This window comes from Brassica oleracea, unplaced genomic scaffold (assembly GCF_000695525.1).
Source record: "Brassica oleracea var. oleracea cultivar TO1000 unplaced genomic scaffold, BOL UnpScaffold00902, whole genome shotgun sequence".
NCBI lineage: Eukaryota > Viridiplantae > Streptophyta > Magnoliopsida > Brassicales > Brassicaceae > Brassica > Brassica oleracea.
In genome coordinates, this window is record NW_013617510.1 from 5,725 (window position 1) to 24,619 (window position 18,895).

Below are 18,895 nucleotides of genomic sequence, written 5' to 3' on the forward strand. Positions count from 1 at the left end.
CCGATAACGTAAGCCATCGCATCTAGAACACACTTGCGCTCCAATGTGTGTTAAGAACCACCCACAGACGCACCAACCCACCGATCAGTTCATAAACCGCCTGTCTACCCGTCAATCCCACTCGATCCTGTACACAGTATGCGGTAATGATCGATAAGACCGCAGACTGCACCAACTACTGTTGCCGTTCACTCCGCCTCGATCCCATGCAGTAATAACCGCCGATTAAGCGCCTATCAGTCTTGATCTGTCGAGAACTCGCATCAGAACCAGACATGAATCAGAACATCATTACGGCCACAATATCCTAGGCGAATAGGTCTTCCGGCCATCTCTCTTCAGGTTCCGATCTGATCTCTCCCTCTCGGCATTTCTCTCTTTTTCTCTCCCTTTCTCTGTGTTTTCTGTCCAGACATGTGTAGAAACGAGATCCCCTTTCTATTCCGCGGGATTTTTCATTAAAAGGGAGTTTGGGCGGTTACTTCTCGGCCTTAACCGTCCATAACCGTCCCATAACTGCTTCTGCGCCCCAAACCCATCAGTAACCGCTCTCGGACAGTTTCTTATCAGTCCATAACCGTCTTTGATGGTTTCCCAGTAACTCCCATCAGTTCCAACTGCTTTTTAACTGCCTTAGCGGTTCCAGAACTCAATTGTTCATACACCGTCCCAGTCAGTTAAGCAGTCCAGTAACTACCTGGAACCGTCGTGTAACTGTTCCGGTAACTACTTTGTAACCGTTCCAGTAACTGATCCCGCCATTCTCCTTAGCTAATCAGTTAATGTTCAGCTCAGTATATGTTCCCATCACAACGTATACCAGTCAGTCCACACATTGACTAACTGATCTCAGATGACAAGTCCAGCTGCCTCGTCTGAATCGTTCCAGCTTAGTCCGACAAGCTTGACTGCTATGTTCGGACAGACAATATCGTCTTAACCTGAACAGTACTATCCAGATTACATGTCCAACATGTCTGTCCCATCTGATCAGTCCGGCCTTGGACTGATCCAGTCCAGACTGCGGGATGGGGATGCTACATGTCTCCCACACTTGGAATGAATTGGTCCTCGAATTCAGCAGTTAATAGAACTTTGTTCTATCCAATCAGAACAGTCTCCCCCATTTGGAATGAATCCCAACACACGGCATTCATGCCTTAACTCAATTCTAAGGCTTTCGGTCACTCGACCGTTTCTGTGTTCCAAACTTCCTGTTCACAGTCACACGCATCAGGTACGGTCTCAGCTATCGAGTTCCTTGATCCAGTGCCTTCTCACATACTTAGACTCGTCCAACACCACGGCCTCCCCATCTAGCCAAGCCGCCATAACCGCCCATGTAACCGCTCGGTCTGCCTAACCGCCTTGGACATGAACACTCAGCCGAGCTGAGTTGAGCTGATTGCTAGCTGTCTCCACCTGAGTGAGCTAGTCCTTCCAGATCCACCAGCTGATGCATACTGACTGAGCTACCTTCGAGCTTCCCCGAGCTGTCTGAGCTCGACTATCGCCTCAACCAGCTACCGCAACACTCGTCCAGCTCCCTTGAGCTTGCCTTTACCCTGTTCTGGTTAAGTCTCAGCTTCCTGATGCCCTTAACCATGTCATTGAGCCATGATACGCTTGTCTTTAGGTCTGATGACCTGACTGGCGCGTCTCCCTCGCACCATGGCTCATCCCGGACGATCCTATCTCGGATCGGGGACATGACAGTTTTGGCTTATGTATGATTTATGTATAACTTGCTCGATTTTTTACTTATGAATGATCGATGTATAAGTTACTAGTTTATGCATGATTGATGTATGCAGGTTTTACAGATGTTTTATATTGGATTGTCGTGTATAACAGACGTTTATCAATCAACAAAACGTCTAGATTAGTTAACTCTAAGGGTATAAATGTCTTTTACCATTCATTAAAAGTGAGAGAAAAAGTGATTAGTGTAAACATGAAAAGTAGTACTATGAATGTGGTATTTGTGGCAATCTCCCTTACATAAATCCAGATTTTTGTCAATAAATATGCCACAACATAAACAAAAAGTCTGCCAGACTGCCACCACATAAACAAAAAGTCTACCACCACTTTTAAATTGGATATATAAATCTGCTGTAAGAGAATAAATCGAACACAAAAAAATAAATCGATCTAGAAGAAAATAAGTTGACACATGAATCTACCATTTATAACAAATATACTACCTTATTCGAGAGACATATTCTTAAAATTTTGTTTTCTAATCAAATCGGACAATTAACTCTGTCGTGTGAACAAATATGGTGTTTTTTACTTTAACGGTAGATTTCTTTTTCTACACAAACTTAATAAACAGACTTATTACTTGACATATTTTTTTTTAAAGAAATCTGCCGTCGATTAAATAATTAGGGCATTTTAGTAATGTTTTTTTGGTTATAACTATGTGCAAGGGCAATTTAGACCAGAAAAAAATTTAATAATTTTCAAAAAATATAAGTCATCAAACAAGTAATAAAAGGGGAATAAGAGCCTCAGATAGACTGTCCACGTCAGATGGAAAAATCACCCAATGAGAGGGTATGATATTGCCACATCACCATGACTGAAATATAATGGATTTTCGTATGGGTTCTTTGAAAATTATCAAATAGGCCCATCCCACCCCATGTAGAAAAAGGACAAAAAAAAATGTATTGTTTCACGCCTCAGTTTCTCCCCCGACTCTTCCACTTCATCTTCTTTGATGTCTGAATTTTCTTTTGTGTAACTTTCTTAATCAATGATGATCTTAAAACCTTTCTTTTGAATGTTTTTTTCCACCTCCCATTGATCAGTCTCCTATATAAAGATCTACATCTAAACCTAATTCACCCTAAATCAAAACCTACTCGAAGCTACATCAATGGCCATGAATGAGGGAGTAAGAGCTGACTGAACTACAATCGCATAGTTTGTTTGCCGAAACCAAAAAGGTAAATGGAACTTAGATTACTCATCTCATATTGGAATCTAATAATAGGATATTGTCCCTTTCATTTAGTTTTTCTCTTTTCAGTTTCATTGTGGAAAGAGGTAGAGATTGAAACAACATTTCGAGAGGTATGTCGTTCTCCTCTCATTTATTCTATGTTTTTGTTTACCACTCACACACCTTTCTAAATCTAAGAGCCATGTGACAGACACCACTGCTGAAATTGCAAGAGCTAATGACAAGTCTGGAGAATTAACATAGATTGTTTATGTTGAATAATTTGACCCAAACGAGCCGCATATACTGGTAATTTTTTAACATCAAAAAATCCATGTTGCTTCCTTTTTTATTTGCTTGGCTGATCTTCCTTCCTGGGAAAAATAGAGTTACTGAGTTTCCATATTATTTTTCATGCTTTGCAAATAGTCAATAAGGAGAGAGGATTTTATACAACAGTTACTAATAAATTGCTTCGATTGAGTTTCATATGTGAAGCCATGGCTCATGGGCAGTGGATGTTTCATAACTAACAGACAAGGGTTATATTCCTTGTTGGAACAATTCGTGTATAGTGAGGAAGCATACCAATAATGAGCAAGTAATGTGCTTTTCTACACCTTTGTTTTAGTACTTTTATGAAAGGTGCTTTACTTTTACATTTCATAACAAAAACTAAGACAACTAAATCCATATATAACCAAAATAATCGGAAATAGAAAGATGGACATTGAAGTATTGAAGGAATCTTGAGTGTCTGACCTGGTTCCATGAGTTTGTTAGGAGATAAGGCTGCGGAAATTGCTTGCTGAGTCATTCTTTCTGCTAAAAAATGGAGCAAGAAGGCGAGTGATTGTCTTAAGGTTTTAGATTCAGATTCATGGTGGCTAAAGAGTCATTTCGTATAATATGGAGTTGTTGGTGATTCAAAAGGCAATGGTGTTCACGAGGTAAATATTGGAAAGTTGTCAAATTTTCTTTGACGCTTACACTCTCCTGCTTTGCATGATTATCTCAGTGTTTGGTAATTGAAGTGTGACTGCTTATTAGATTTTAGTCGTGTCCATGTTGGCGCCTTGGTCATACAGAAGAGCATATGTAATTGACCTCCAGTGTCACAGTAGCAAAATTTGTTTGTATTGTGTTTTGAGGACATGTGTTGATGTTGGAGAAATATTAGTGGAACCAGGTCAGAAACTGAAGATTCGTTCAGTAAGTTTTACCTCCATCTTTGTATTACAGATGTCTTGGTTATTTGATGTGTTTAAGAGTTTATCGGTGAGCTTTGGCTATAGCCTATAGATTCTGAATCTTCTTTTACATTCTGGTTGGATATGCGGTGCATGTTCCAGGAGAGTTTAGACTTCATGTGTGTTTTGAATGGGTGGTTAGACCTTATGCAAGCTGAGAATGTTGAAAAACTTATTTCGGCCAAGTCTTCTTTTCCTGCAGATGCTGCTTTGGAAGGGATTCACGCATCCCTTTGCCCACCTTTTAAAGGATAACTTAAACTTACTCAAGATCCATCTTTATCTCCATCTCGGTATCAATAAATTCTTGCATGCCAGCCTGAGCCAGTGATGCCCGCTTTGAAACTTCCTCAAGAAGAATCATCCGAGAATTTTAACACTCTATGGGTACGTAAAAGTTCAATTGGAAGGTCTCCATTCTTTTTGAAGATTGTATCTACATTTTATTCTATTTTACAAACAATAATTGTCGATCTTTTTCTTTTGTAAATATTCCGATATATGACATTCAGAACAGTCCTCCTTGATTATATTTTCTGATGTTATGTTCGAAATGGCCACTGTCTAGGTATATTTAAAAAGGCGACTATACAAAACGGTTACTTCTATGTTACCAGATTTCTTCTATGTCAATCTAGGAAGAACTTGAGAAAACTGACATGCACTGGAGAGAAGTAGCAGCCGATTCGCGTTGCAACACTGACTGGCATAAATATGTGGACACTGACTTATCGAAAGAGCGTGAAGAGTAATCAATCCATCTGTAATCCCTTTTTAGTTTATGTGCACCTATTATTAAAAAAAAAAAATCGCATAATGAGCTCCAAATAGGGGGTTCTGGCTGACAATGATTCAAACCATTTAATTTCTACTTTCTGTGATTTTTTATGACAAATAATTTTATTTTAATATAGATGGATTAAAGACATATTTACAACATATTTCATAGCCAGAAACAGTTTAAATTATTCTTATTTAATTTAAATGAATCTTAGAGTTTTCCTGAAACCCTAAATAAATAAAATAAAGAATATTTGAATTGTAAATAAGGCTCACATATTGTTTATAGTTTTCTCAATACAAAAAGTTAAATTTGATTAATGATTTATATTTTATAATCAGTCAAAACATATATAACATATATATTCAAATACCATATTATAATGATTTAATTTAAATTATGATGTAAAGAAGAAAACCCGGGCATAGTGAAAGGCCCCGACCCGGTTTTTCTTAGCGCCAGTACGACCCCAGTTCGCTTTCCCCGACCGAACATGGTCCCTACCCGGTTTTTCCCTAACTTAGGATTTTATTCCATTTTTTCCTCTATGAGGTTCAGTTCAGTACCCAGTGTTCGCTAAGCCTAACCAGCATCCTAGGAAATCACTATTAATCACAGTATAATTAAACATATACCTTACTGCCTTGGTGTTAATTCGAACTTGGCTTGGCCACTCATCCATCCGTAAGATCCAACACTGCTCTCCTTCCGTTCCATTATCCAGTCAGCTCGGTCAGATACTTAACCGAAACCCCTTGTTCCTTAGTCACTCAGCCAACCATCCCCACATGACCAAGAACAAATAGAGACGGCTTGATCTCCAACCAGCCATCCAAAAGAATCAGTACGCTAGCCATGCTCAGCGTCTCAGAACCAGTCCCTGATCACTCCTAGATCAGTCAGCACGTACTCAGCTCTACAGTCCACTATCCAGTCAGTACTCCTCACGGCCATCATGTTCATCAATCTATCATGTCCCGTACATCACCAAACCTGATCGTATCCATTAACCACTCAAACCGTTCTCATTAGTTCTGCATCCTTCCTAGGATCTTACCGTCCCACGCTCAGTATCCACGATCAGATGTATGCATCTGATCCTTCCCACAGATCATCAGAGCAGACCAATAACGTAAGCCATCGCATCTAGAACACACTCGCGCTCCAATGTGCGTTCATAACCACCCACAGACGCACCAAACCACCGATTAGTTCATCAACCGCCTGTCTACCCGTCAATCCCACTCGATCCAGTACTCAGTATGCATTAATGATCGATAAGACCGCAGACTGCACCAACTATCGTTGCCGCTCACTCCGCCTTGATCCCATGCAGTAATAACCGCCGATCAATAGCCTATTAGTCTTGATCTGTCGAGAACTCGCATCAGAACCAGACACGAACCAGAACATCATTACGGCCACAATCTCCTAGGCGAATAGGACTTCCGGCCATCTCTCTTCAGGTTCCGATCTGATCTCTCATTCTCAGCATTTCTCTATTTTTTTCTCCCTTTCTCTGTGTTTTCTGTCCAGACCCGTGTAGAAACGAGATCCCCTTTCTGTTCCGCGGGATTTTTCATTAAAATGGAGTTTGGGCGGTTACTTCTCGGCCTTAACCGTCCATAACCATCCCATAACTGCTTCCGCGCCCCAAACCCATCAGTAACCGCTCTCGGACAGTTTCTTATCAGTCCATAACCGTCTTTGACGGTTTCCCAGTAACTCCCAGCAGTTCCAACTACTCTTTAACTGCCTTAGCGGTTCCGGAACTCAACTGTTCATAAACCGTCCCAGTCAGTTAAGCAGTCCAGTAACCACCTGGAACCGTCGTGTAACTATTCCGATAACTACTTTGTAACCGTTCCAGTAACTGATCCCGCCATTCTCCTTAGCTAATCAGTACATGTTCAGCTCAGTATTTGTTCCCGTCAGAACGTATACCAGTCAGTCCACACATTGACTAACTGATCTCAGATGACAAGTCCAGCTGCCTCGTCTGAATCGTTCCAGCTTAGTCCGACAAGCTTGACTGCTATGTTCGGACAGACAATATCGTCTTAACCTGACCAGTACTATCCAGATGACGTGTCCAACATGTCTGTCCCAACTGATCTAGTCCAGATTGCGGGATGGGGATGCTACAAGTCTCCCCCACTTGGAATGAATTCGTCCTCAAATTCAGCAGTTAATAAAACTTTGTTCTATCCAATCAGAACAGTCTCCCTCACTAGGAATGAATCCCAACACACGGCATTCATGCCTTAACTCAATTCTCAGGCTTTCGGTCACTCGACTGTTTCTTTGTTCTAGACTTCCTGATCACAATCACACGCATCAGGTACGGTCTCAGCTATCGAGTTCCTTGATCCAGTGCCTTCTCACATACTTAGTCTCAGCAGACTCAGTTCAGTTCACAAACTTACTTCTGAGCAATCTCCTGATCTTTGGACACACACTTTGGTGAGAACATAACTCCCAACAGTGTTGACCAGTTTACCTCAATTCTCGAAGTACTCAATACCTTAGTTAAGTTTTTTCAGTCTTTTCCTTAACCGGTCACAGTCATTCACTAACCCAACCTTAGTCCTTCTAGGACTCAGTTCAAAGGAGTCCATGTCCGTCCTGACTTGACTGTTTGATTCCCGCACTCTAGTGTTCTTTAGCATGGCCTAACTCTGAATACTATGAACTTAATCTTTTCAGAACGCATGGATCTCATCTTGATCCTTACAGTTATTCCCTCGGATCACTCCCTGATCCTAACCAGTCCCCGACCACTTATGATCGACATCAGCTTTTCTCATATCTTTACTGATCTTTATTGACACCTCCAGATCATTCTTGATCCTCACAGACATTTCTTACCGGATTCTACACTTGATCCCTTCCACAGTCTTCTTTTCGGACTCCCAGTCCTTCCCGGTTCACAATCCATAATGACAAACTCATCTTGTTCCCATTGACTCAGTCATAGTTATGTCTTGGACGATTCAACAGTTCCCAAAGACATCAGTACATACAAGCCCTACCAAACAGACGGACGTCCTACAGACATGTGATGGCAAACTCTCACTAGTTCCCACCCATGCTTTCATCGCGATCGGAAACCAACAGTAGTGAACTCCTTGAGTTCCAGTAACAGTACAGTTATGTCTTGGAAGGTACATCTCCCACAGACATCAGATTGGGTTTCCGCAGACTAGAGTACAGACATGCGATGGCGAACTAATCTAGTTCCCACCGACGAGATAACAGTTACGTCTTGGCAACTCTGTTTTCCCACAGACGTCAGGATAGAACACGCGATGATAGACAGTCACGTCTTGGAAACTCTTGGTTTCCATAGACGCCAGAACAGACAGTATCAGTACAGTTATGCCTTAGCAAACCCACTCAGTTCCTAAGGACATATCATCAACACTAACACTAATGTTTCAGCATTCCCACTTGTCCATTTAATCAGACACTTAGTCTGGTCTAGCATTATCATTCCAAGTCACCGAGCAGTCGTTTTACTATCAAGTTAAGTCTTAATGAGCATCTCAGCCATAAGCACCTAGACTGATATAGACTCTCGCATGAAAGGAATTAATATTCTAAACTCAAATGATCGTCCCAAATCATCGAGCCGTCATCCAAAATCCAGCAAGCCTTAGCAAGCGTCACAGCCCCTAAGTACCTTGTCTGATCTAGACGCTCATGATAGGAACCGATCATTTACTACTTTTGAAACTCTGACCACAACTCATCATATATGGCATCTTGTACCTCCGAGTAGTTTTTTGATCACCTAACAAGTCTTTGGCAAGTACACCTGACTTCCAATCTCTTGTTCCGATAATCTCAACTCTCGGACCGCACAAACCTACCAAGACGATCAAGCTTAGTCAACCTTGACAATTCCATTGTCCAGTTCTCTATATCCAGACTTGCTTACAATTGCCACTTGCTATGTGTCTGTCTTACTCAGATTTTTTTCAAAAATCTTTTTATGAAACTTCCAGTTCCAATTTCCCGGACCAGCTTGTCTGTTATCTTGGAAATCTTAGAAACCGTCTAAGCATTCTCAACAGACGTTCCATTCGAATGTAAGCCTATGTACTTCACATTCCTGCATCAGTGCCTTAGCCATTAGTCCTTAGGCTCTTCCATGGACGACTTGTCCAATTCAGTTTTCCGATTCTCTGACTCTTTCAGGTTATCTCTTAGCAATCCATCCATCGTCTTAGCCAGTTCATTGAGATTCCATCTCAATCCTCGGACCACATGTCCAACTCTGTTTTCGTTCACAACATTCAGCTCATCCACTCGGCTATCCTGCCTTGAACCTTTCCGCTGAAGTCTTCTTTCCAAATTCAGTTATGGACAAGACGTCCATACAGAGTTAAACTCATCAGCTCCTTGGCTCCATATCCGACATCATTTTCCTTGACAGTTTTTTGTGTCTTACTTAGACTTTTTCCGAAACATCCTTGGCTTTCTTGAGCCACTTGATTCAATCCTAACTCTAGACGGCTTACCTTTCTTAAGCTTCAGTAAACTCTCCGTCAATCTTTCTCATTTCTTCACTTCAGAATCCGGATCCATTGACTTCAGTAAACCTCTATGTTTATTCCAACACTTAGGAAAATTTCTTGGTTAACCCTCTTGAGTAATCCAGAACACCTTAAGCAATCTGATCATTCTCCAAATAATCTTAACTCAGACTTCATTCCACCAATCCATTCATTCATCAATGATCTTATCTCTGGTTTCTTTCCAGATAGACTTCTAACTTACATTTGCCCATACAAAGTGTAAGTCCGAGTTGATCACTCCCAAGATCAAGTCTCTCGTCAGTTCTCCAATGCTCACCCTTAGCATTTTCCGCGTCCGGTCTAGACAAATCTTGTATCATCCTTTAAACTTTGTCCTAGAACCGTAATCGCTCTGATAACACTTGAAAGGCCCTGGCCCGGTTTTCCTTACCGCCAGTACGACCCCAGTTCGCTTTCCCCGACCGAACATGGTCCTTACCCGGTTTTTCCCTAACTTAGGATTTTATTCCAGTTTTTCCTCAATGAGGTTCAGTTCAGTATCCAGTGTTCGCTAAGCCTAACCAGCATCCTAGCAAATCACTATTAATTGCAGTATAATTAAACATATACCTTACTGCCTTGGTGTTAATTCGAACTTGGCTTGGCCACTCATCCATCCGTAAGATCCAACACTGCTCTCCTTTCGTTCCATTATCCAGTCAGCTCGGTCAAATACTTAACCGAATCCCCTTGTTCCTTAGTCACTCAGTTAACCATCCACACATGACCAAGAACAAAGAGAGACGGCTTGGTCTCCAACCAGCCATCCAAAAGAATCAGTACGCTAGCCATGCTCAGCGTCTCAGAACCAGTCATTGATCACTCCTAGATCAGTCAGCACATATTCAGCTCTACAGTCACTATCCAGTCAGTACTCCTCACGGCCATCCTGCTCATCAGTCTATCATGTCCCGTACATCACCAGACCTGATCGCATCCATCAACCACTCAAACCGTTCACATCAGTTCCGCATCCTTCCTAGGATCTGACCGTCCCACGCTCAGTATCCATGATCAGATGTATGCATCCGATCCTTCCAACAGATCACCAGAACAGACCGATAACGTAAGCCATCGCATCTAGAACACACTCGCGCTCCAATGTGCGTTCAGAACCACCCACAGACACACCAACCCACCGATCAGTTCATCAACCGCCTGTCTACCCGTCAATCCACTCGATCCAGTACACAGTATGCATTAATGATCGATAAGACCGCAGACTGCACCAACTACCGTTGTCGTTCACTCCGCCTCGATCCCATGCAGTAATAACCGCCGATCAACCGCCTATCAGTCTTGATCTGTCGAGAACTCGCATCAGAACCAGACATGAACCAGAACATCATTACGGCCACAATCTCCTAGGCGAATAGGACTTCCGGCCATCTCTCTTCAGGTTCCGATCTGATCTCTCCCTCTCGGCATTTCTCTCTTTTGCTCTCCTTTTCTCTGTGTTTTCTGTCCAGACTCGTGTAGAAACGAGATCCCCTTTCTGTTCCGCGGGATTTTTCATTAAAAGGGAGTTTGGGCGGTTACTTCTCGGCCTTAACTGTCCATAACCGTCCCATAACTGCTTATGCACCCCAAACCCATTAGTAACCGCTCTCGGACAGTTTCTTATCAGTCCGTTACCGTCTTTGACGGTTTCCCAGTAACTCCCAGCAGTTCCAACTGCTCTTTAACTGCCTTAGCGGTTCCAGAACTCAATTGTTCATAAACCGTCCCAGTCAGTTAAGCTGTCCAGTAACTACCTGGAACCGTCGTGTAACTGTTCTGTTAACTACTTTGTAACCGTTCCAGTAACTGATCCCACCATTCTCCTTAGCTAATCAGTTCATGATCAGCTCAGTATATGTTCTCGTCATAATGTATACCAGTCAGTCCACATATTGACTAACTGATCTCAGATGACAAGTCCAGCTGCCTCGTCTGAATCGTTCTAGCTTAGTCCGACAAGCTTGACTGCTATGTTCGGACAGATAATATCATCTTAACCTGACCAGTACTATCCAGATGGCATGTCCAACATGTCTATCCCATCTAATCAGTCCGACATTGGACTGATCCAGTCCAGACTGCGGGATGGGGATGCTACACGTAGCTCGGGACAAGCCCTAGTTCTAGTAATAACATAATTAATTTGTATTATTTTAGTAACTTCCATCTTTTATTTATATATACATTTGTTTTTTTTTGGACATTATATATTTGTTTTTGCAGTAACATATATGGTTTAGTAAACCGGTTCGGGATCCTCTCACCGACCCGCCAAACACGTCAGAAACTAAGAAGGAAACGCTTTTACCCTCTCTTCTTCTGCTTCTTCCAAATCGTCTTTGTAGATTGGATCTGCTGAGTAGGGTGGTGCAATGTCTCGCTACGAGTCTCCTTCCTTTAACGACGGCGAGGTTAATCCTTTTGCGGTAAATTGGTGATTCTGTCTCCTCATCTATCTATAGGGATACTAAAAAGTTTTAGTCGTGTGGAATCGCAATGTTAGATCTACATTGTATCATCTTTGATTTCTTAGATACAAGTGTAAGTACACCATCTTTGATCGGAATCGTAATGTTAGTGATTACTCCAATTTCTGGGATCCAATTTTGGGGGTTTATTGCACAAGGAAGGAATCCGGAACATTACATAGTCAATCGATTGTGTTTTATTGATGCATACTTCTTTTCTACTGTGTTGGTTCGGATCTTCATATGGTTTTGCTTGCTGCTGATCCTATCATTAACAAAAAAAAAAAAAAAAAAAAAAAATTATATCTTCTTGTTCAATGCGTTTTGTGTGAGGTAGAATTTGGTTAAGAATTGATCTTATAATGTGGAAGAGAATCTTCTTTGCTCAGTTGCGTGCGTGATTCTCTTTTTTTCTTTTTCAGTTTTCCTTGTCTTGTAACCATATTCATACATCTCCCTTCGTTTTCCTATTAAGTTATATATCTTCTTCACCCTCTCTCTCTTTTCTTGTATTCGAATTTCAGAATCCTTCAACTGTTCCTGCTGCAACGTCACAGTATGACCGTGGTGGTGCCACAATTGATATCCCTCTAGACTCTGGGAAGGTATTATGTATTTTCTACTTCCAGATTATATATATGCTCGCAATAATCCCTGAGACGAACTAAACTCGTAGGATCTGAAAGCTAAGGAGAAGGAACTCCAGGCCAAAGAAACTGAATTGAAGAGACGGGAGCAGGTAATCAACCAGTGATTGGATTTGGATTTATCTATTCTGTAAACCTTGCCCAGAATGGTTTCAAGTAACGGCTTTTTTAAATCTTCTTTTGTGTTACAGGAACTTAAGCGGAAAGAGGATGCTATAGCACAGGGTATCATCATTTGTCAGTTTTATCTATCTTTTTAGGAACCTGACATTTTGTTCCACGTGAAACGCTCATGTTGTCGTCTTCTTTTTGGTAGCCGGGATTGTGATAGAAGACAAAAACTGGCCACCTTTTTTCCCTCTCATCCACCATGACATCTCTAATGAGATACCCATCCATCTGCAGAGAATCCAATATGTTGCATTCACATCGTTGCTGGGTATGTGTTCTCATCATCTGCCATTGCGAAAGAGGTGTTTTTTTTCCCTTGAATTCGTAGTAAAAATATATTTTCTACCTGTTGGCAGGTCTTGTGGTGTGCCTGTTATGGAACATTGTAGCAGTCACCACTGCGTGGATTAAGGGAGAAGGTTAGTCTTGGAAAAGTTGAAAAGTTCCCAAGCAGATTGAGCTTGTATGATGCTGACTCGTTTTTCTTTTGGGTGTAGGTCCAACGATATGGTTTCTAGCTATTATCTATTTCATATCGGGGGTTCCTGGAGCATATGTTATGTGGTATCGACCTCTATATCGTGCCATGAGGTAACATGGCGTATCCATGCCACTTAAGATTATTCTTTTAGGATGCTGTACTCTATCTGCTGCTGCTGTGTGTGTGTGTGTTCCTTCATTTACAAAGAGAAAAGAGAGAAAAAACAACAACCAGATAGCACGTTAGTAAAGAGTAAATGGTAATGGATAGCAACCTTTAAAAACTTGCATTGGTTGTGTGCAGGACTGATAGTGCTCTGAAATTTGGGTGGTTTTTCTTCACTTATCTGGTGAGTTTTTCATTCGATTTAGTGATATTTTCTTGGTTAGTTCTGACACATCCAAAGGAGGAAGGGGAAATGTTAGTAAAAAGACTTGAAATGAAAATGCAGTTTCACATAGCGTTTTGTGTATTCGCCGCGGTGGCTCCTCCAATCATCTTCAAGGGGAAATCGCTGACGTAAGTAGCTAATTAGTTTCTAAACACACAGGAAAGAAAGAGGTAACAGTAAGCTGAAGTGGAACTATGATTGGTTGTGTTATGCAGGGGAATATTGCCGGCGATTGACGTGTTGAGCGGGAATATATTGGTTGGGGTAAGTTGAAAGCATTAGATTGCCAATATCTTTAAAACTGATGTGGTTGACTACTTTTGAGTTTCGGTGGCAGATATTCTATTTCATTGGGTTTGGATTCTTCTGCCTGGAGTCACTCGTGAGCATCTGGGTTATTCAGGTTCCCTCCATCCCTCCCAAATCAATCAATTAATTATGTTTGGTTTTTTTCTTTTTGGATAAGTAAAATGCAAAAACAAAATAAGGAAGGAAGAAGTAACTAAAGTTGTTTGTATCGTGGGAACAGCAAGTGTACATGTACTTCAGGGGGAGCGGTAAAGCAGCAGAGATGAAGCAGGAGGCAACAAGACGAGCAATGATGGCAGCTCTCTGACCACACACCTTTGAGTCTTAACCCTGAAGATAACATACAAACAGATCCTTTCCTTTTTCAATCTTTTTTTTAACTTTATTTAACTAAGCGGGGTTTATTGGCTGTTGTATTTTAATGGATTTGAAAATCCGAACTAAATTCTAACCAAAACTTTTGATTTCTTTTTTAACCGTATTCTGATTACTTTATTTAAAGAACCCCAAAATTCTGATTTCATAAATACGCAATGTTTGGATATATCCTCCAATGGGTAGGATATATCATATCCTATCATTTCATTTCGGTGCAAAATAATAAATGAGAAAATGAGAAAAGTCAATGGGTATAGCCGTATAGGTAATGAGGGACATGGGCTTTCTCTGTATCTGGTGTTGTGTTAAATAGTCAGGCAGTTGAGATTAAGAGTGTGGTAAGCAGAGAAGGAGATGACGAATAGATGATAATGTTGCACAAGTGTTGATTATAAATTATTCAATGCAAGTTTTGAAATGTGGGAAATAAAAAAGAGTCAGCGAGACAAGTGTATTTGTATGTGACAGGAAGCGATGGAGTCCAAGTGGTTGAGTAGACTCGCAAAAATGCTCAATTTAGGCATGGGCATTTTAATCTAGACCCGAAGACCCGAACCGGAACCGACCCAAGAATATCCGACCCGGAACCGAACCGAAAATTTACAAGTACCTTTTGGGTATAAATATTTTTTACCCGAAAAAACCGGAACCGAAAAAAAACCGACTCCAATAGACCCAGACCCGAAAAGAACCGACCCGAATAGACCCGACCCGATAAGAACCGATTTGTACCCGACTTAAAAACATGTATATCTAAAACTATGATGTTTTTGTGTTCTATTTTATATATATTATTTTATGATTTAGTTGAAATATCTTTTGTTAACAACATTTGTTATTATTTTTTAACATTTATTAAGTAATATAAAGCCTTAAAATGTAATATTTAGAGTTTTTAAATGTTTTATTTTAATTATTAATAGTTTCATTTAAGTTGTTTTGTAAAATTTTAGATATATATATGACAAATATTCAACTAAAGTTGATGGAATTGGGTATATCATGTCATTTTCAGATCCTAATATCCGAACCCGACCCGGACCTGGATCCGAAAAATTACGGATATTTTATGGATATTTTAATTATAGATCCGAACCGACCCGGATCCGAGAAAAACCGAACCGAAAATTTCTAAGTACCTATTCGGTCTAAATATTTATGACCCGAAAAAACTCGGATCCGAAAGAAATTGGTCCGAACCCGACCCGAAGACCCGAACGCCCATGCCTAGCTCTATTTAAGACACTTACCCTTCCCCTTCAACTTGAAGATAACACACAAACATTTATTCATCTAAATATCTGTGGAGAGAGAGAGAGGAAAAAGAGAAGAAGAATAGGATGGCCATCTTCTGTTTCCTTGTAGACCAGAGGAAGCAGGTCCGGGGGAGGAAGCCGGCCGCCGGTTTATGCTCAAGATGCGGAGGGGAGCAGTGATGGCTGAGATGAAAACCTCTACTAGATTCTGTGGGGTCCCGTTTTACCGCAAAGCTTGGAAGGCCATCGTCTGTCACTTCTGTGGCGCCGTGCTCAAGTCGTACCACTAATGAGCGATGATTTATGAACCAACCAAGTCCAACGTCTTCTTGACTTCCTCATCTTGTTTTCTGTTTTTTTTTTTTTTTAATTCAAATTTGTTTGTTTTAACGAATCAAGCTCCTCCTTCGAGTTTCTTGCGTCACCAAGAACCCTCCTAGCTTTAGCGTGAAGATTTCCCCCCGCCTTGTCTAAGCTCTGGTGGTCTCTACCGCTGGAGGGAAGACGCGGTCGCAAGAGGAGTGGGTGTGGTGGGCCTGTCGTATGGTCAGTTGTGATCCGGTTCCCGGGAGACAGAGGCTTGCACAGATCTGTCGACGCCGGTTTTATCTCCGAGGGGTGGAGGCTTCGACAGCTCCGCCGTCGTCGGTCAAGTTTCCGGGATGTGAAGGTATGTTCTTCCTTACGTCGCCGGCTGTGGTGGTCCGTTACTTTGGACTTTGGTTCCTTTATGTGTGTGAGCTGTTTGGCTCGCGGTTAAGTGGGTATAATTGGATCTTGGATCTCAATCGGATTAGGAATCGTTGACATCGGTATACTCTCTCCGAGTAGAAGAAGGAAAAGCTTCGATGATAGCTGTGCTTCTAGTTGGGAGCTCTGCATGTTTTGAGTTCCGGCGAAGCTAAGGGCAAAAGTGTGGTGTTTCTCCGCCGCCTGTCCAAAGTGTTTGGTGGTGCAAAGTCGGAGATGATCTCACGTGGTCGATGAACTCTCCGGCGTGAAGACTTGGCTGCGGAGAACAACTACGGAGGTGTGGAGGCTCTGCAGGTTAGGAGCTCCGCCGAAAAATGGTGTCGGTGGCCGTCTCGATTCGGCGCGACTAGGGCGAACTGCCCGCGTTTGTGTATTGGGCCGGTTGGGCCGTGCTTTCCCTTTTGGCTTCGGCCTGTTCGTTGTAATTGTCCGGTTTGTATTATGGACTTTTGTTTCAGTACGCTTGCACTTGGGCTTCGGCCATGGGTTTGACCCGTTTCCTTTTTAATAAAATTATCTACGGAAAAAAAAACGAATCAAGCTACTTGCAATTGTATGTAGCTTGTTTGCCTAGTACTCTAGAGGCCCTTATTGTTGTTATTCAGCTCTTTTCTGACTAATATTCTATTAAAGATTTCGAGATGGATGACATATGCATTATGGTCTTGCTTGTCCTAAACTGAATACTGAAGCAAAACAGTTTGGTAAGAAAAGTTAATAGAAGAATAAGAAAGCCACATGAAATGAAGGAATGAAGCAATGAATATAGGGATCAAAACTGACCACCGTCCAATTGCTTTACAGCTTTCACCCATTGAATGCTCTCTCTTTCTCTCTCTCTCAAAATCTCATGTTTGTAAGAGCATGTCCGTTGGCGTTCATTAGAATTTTTAATTAAATTTTTGGTGGGACCATGAATAGTATTGAACCTGTATAATTTTTGCTCTTGCATTAGTGAACCTGAAAAGGGTTCAAAGGAATAAAAAAAAATTAAAATATTTTTTAAAAGTTTTTATTTAATATAATGAAAATTCATAAAAATACAAAGATTATTCATCATGATTACCATATTTTTCCCATACATTTCAACTAAATCAGCTTTCAAACGATCATGTATCTGTGGATCCCGAATTTGATTGCAAATGTCAAGCATAGGGACATTCACACTTTTTCTCCTTTTAGCCTTGGAACTTCGGCTTGACTCTCCTGCTTCGAAGTCAGATGTATCATACTGAGTGTATCCATCGCGTTCGTTCTCTACTATCATATTGTGGAGTATGACACAAGTTTTCATAATCTTTCCTATTTTTTCCTTATCCCATAGTAGAGCTGGGTTTTTAACTACTGCAAACCTCGCTTGCAATATTCCAAAAGCACGTTCGACATCTTTTCTGACGGATTCTTGACGTCGAGCAAATAGCTCTGCTTTAGGACGTTGAGGAAGTGGGATGGATTGGATAAATGTTGACAAATTCGGATAAATTCCATCTGTAAGGTAGTACGCCATACGATATTTGTGGTTGTTGACCTTGAAATTAACTCGAGGAGCTCGACCTTGTAAAATGTTATCAAAAACTGGTGACCGATCAAGAACATTTATATCGTTGAGGGTACCTGGTAATCCAAAAAATGAGTGCCATATCCAAAGATCATGTGATGCCACAGCCTCTAAGACAATTGTCTGCTTTCATGTACCACGGGTGTACTGGCCTCTCCAAGCGGTTGGGCAGTTTTTCCACTCCCAATGCATACAGTCGATGCTGCCTATCATCCCCGGAAACCCGCGTGCCTCTCCATTGTCGAGTAATCGTCGAAGATCATCCGTTGTAGGTCTTCTTAGATACTCATCTCCAAACAATTGTATTATCCCATTAGTGAAATTTTCCAAACATAAAAGTGCAGTACTTTCACCTAGTCGGAGATATTCGTCATATGTATCTCTCGATTGACCATATGCCAGGATTCGGATAGCTGTTGTACACTTCTGAAGTGCAGATAGCCCGTACCTTCCGTGAGCATTTTTTCTTTGCTCAAAATATGGAACTTCATTATTGAGGCGATCGACAATGCGAAGGAATAAAGGCTTGTTCATTCGAAAACGCCGCCTAAACATGTCTGGTGGGTATGTAGGATGTTCCTTGAAATAGTCGTTCCATAGTTGATTGTGGCCTTGTTCCCGATCTCTTTCGATATAAGCTCGTCTCTTCGGTTTGTTGGCTTGAACATCAACTAGGGAGTCGATGATATTATCAAATTCTTGGTCGAACATTTCTTCAACAGCTTCATCTACGCCATCTGACGATGAGGATGACATTTTTTTTTTTTTGGAAATTTTGTTAAGTGTTTTAAAAAAAAAAAAGTGATAGAAGAAGAAGATTTAGCTAAGTGTTTGAAAAAAATTAAGGGAGAGATAGACCAAGGAGGGATTGTGTTGTGGTTGTTGATTTGGCATGGGCTTGATGGGTGTTGTGGTTGTT

The 18,895-nt window shown here is 41.3% G+C and overlaps 1 protein-coding gene and 1 pseudogene across 2 annotated transcripts; both read left to right on the forward strand.

The window, feature by feature from the left end:
* Positions 1-11,804: 11,804 nt before the first annotated feature.
* LOC106320388 (secretory carrier-associated membrane protein 1) lies at positions 11,805-14,526 on the forward strand. 2 transcript variants are annotated; one of them, XM_013758742.1, is made up of 12 exons: positions 11,805-11,990; positions 12,557-12,637; positions 12,709-12,771; positions 12,871-12,904; positions 12,996-13,118; positions 13,207-13,269; positions 13,348-13,441; positions 13,635-13,680; positions 13,783-13,850; positions 13,938-13,986; positions 14,060-14,125; positions 14,252-14,526. In XM_013758742.1, exons 1-12 carry the CDS (start codon positions 11,937-11,939, stop codon positions 14,336-14,338), a joined length of 828 nt encoding a protein of 275 aa, XP_013614196.1. In that variant the 5' UTR covers positions 11,805-11,936; the 3' UTR covers positions 14,339-14,526. The 2 variants fall into 2 exon arrangements, with proteins under 2 accessions (XP_013614196.1, XP_013614197.1); XM_013758743.1 differs by having other exon boundaries at positions 11,813-11,975.
* Positions 14,527-15,691: 1,165 nt separating this feature from the next.
* LOC106320389 lies at positions 15,692-17,069 on the forward strand (annotated as a pseudogene).
* Positions 17,070-18,895: the final 1,826 nt, after the last annotated feature.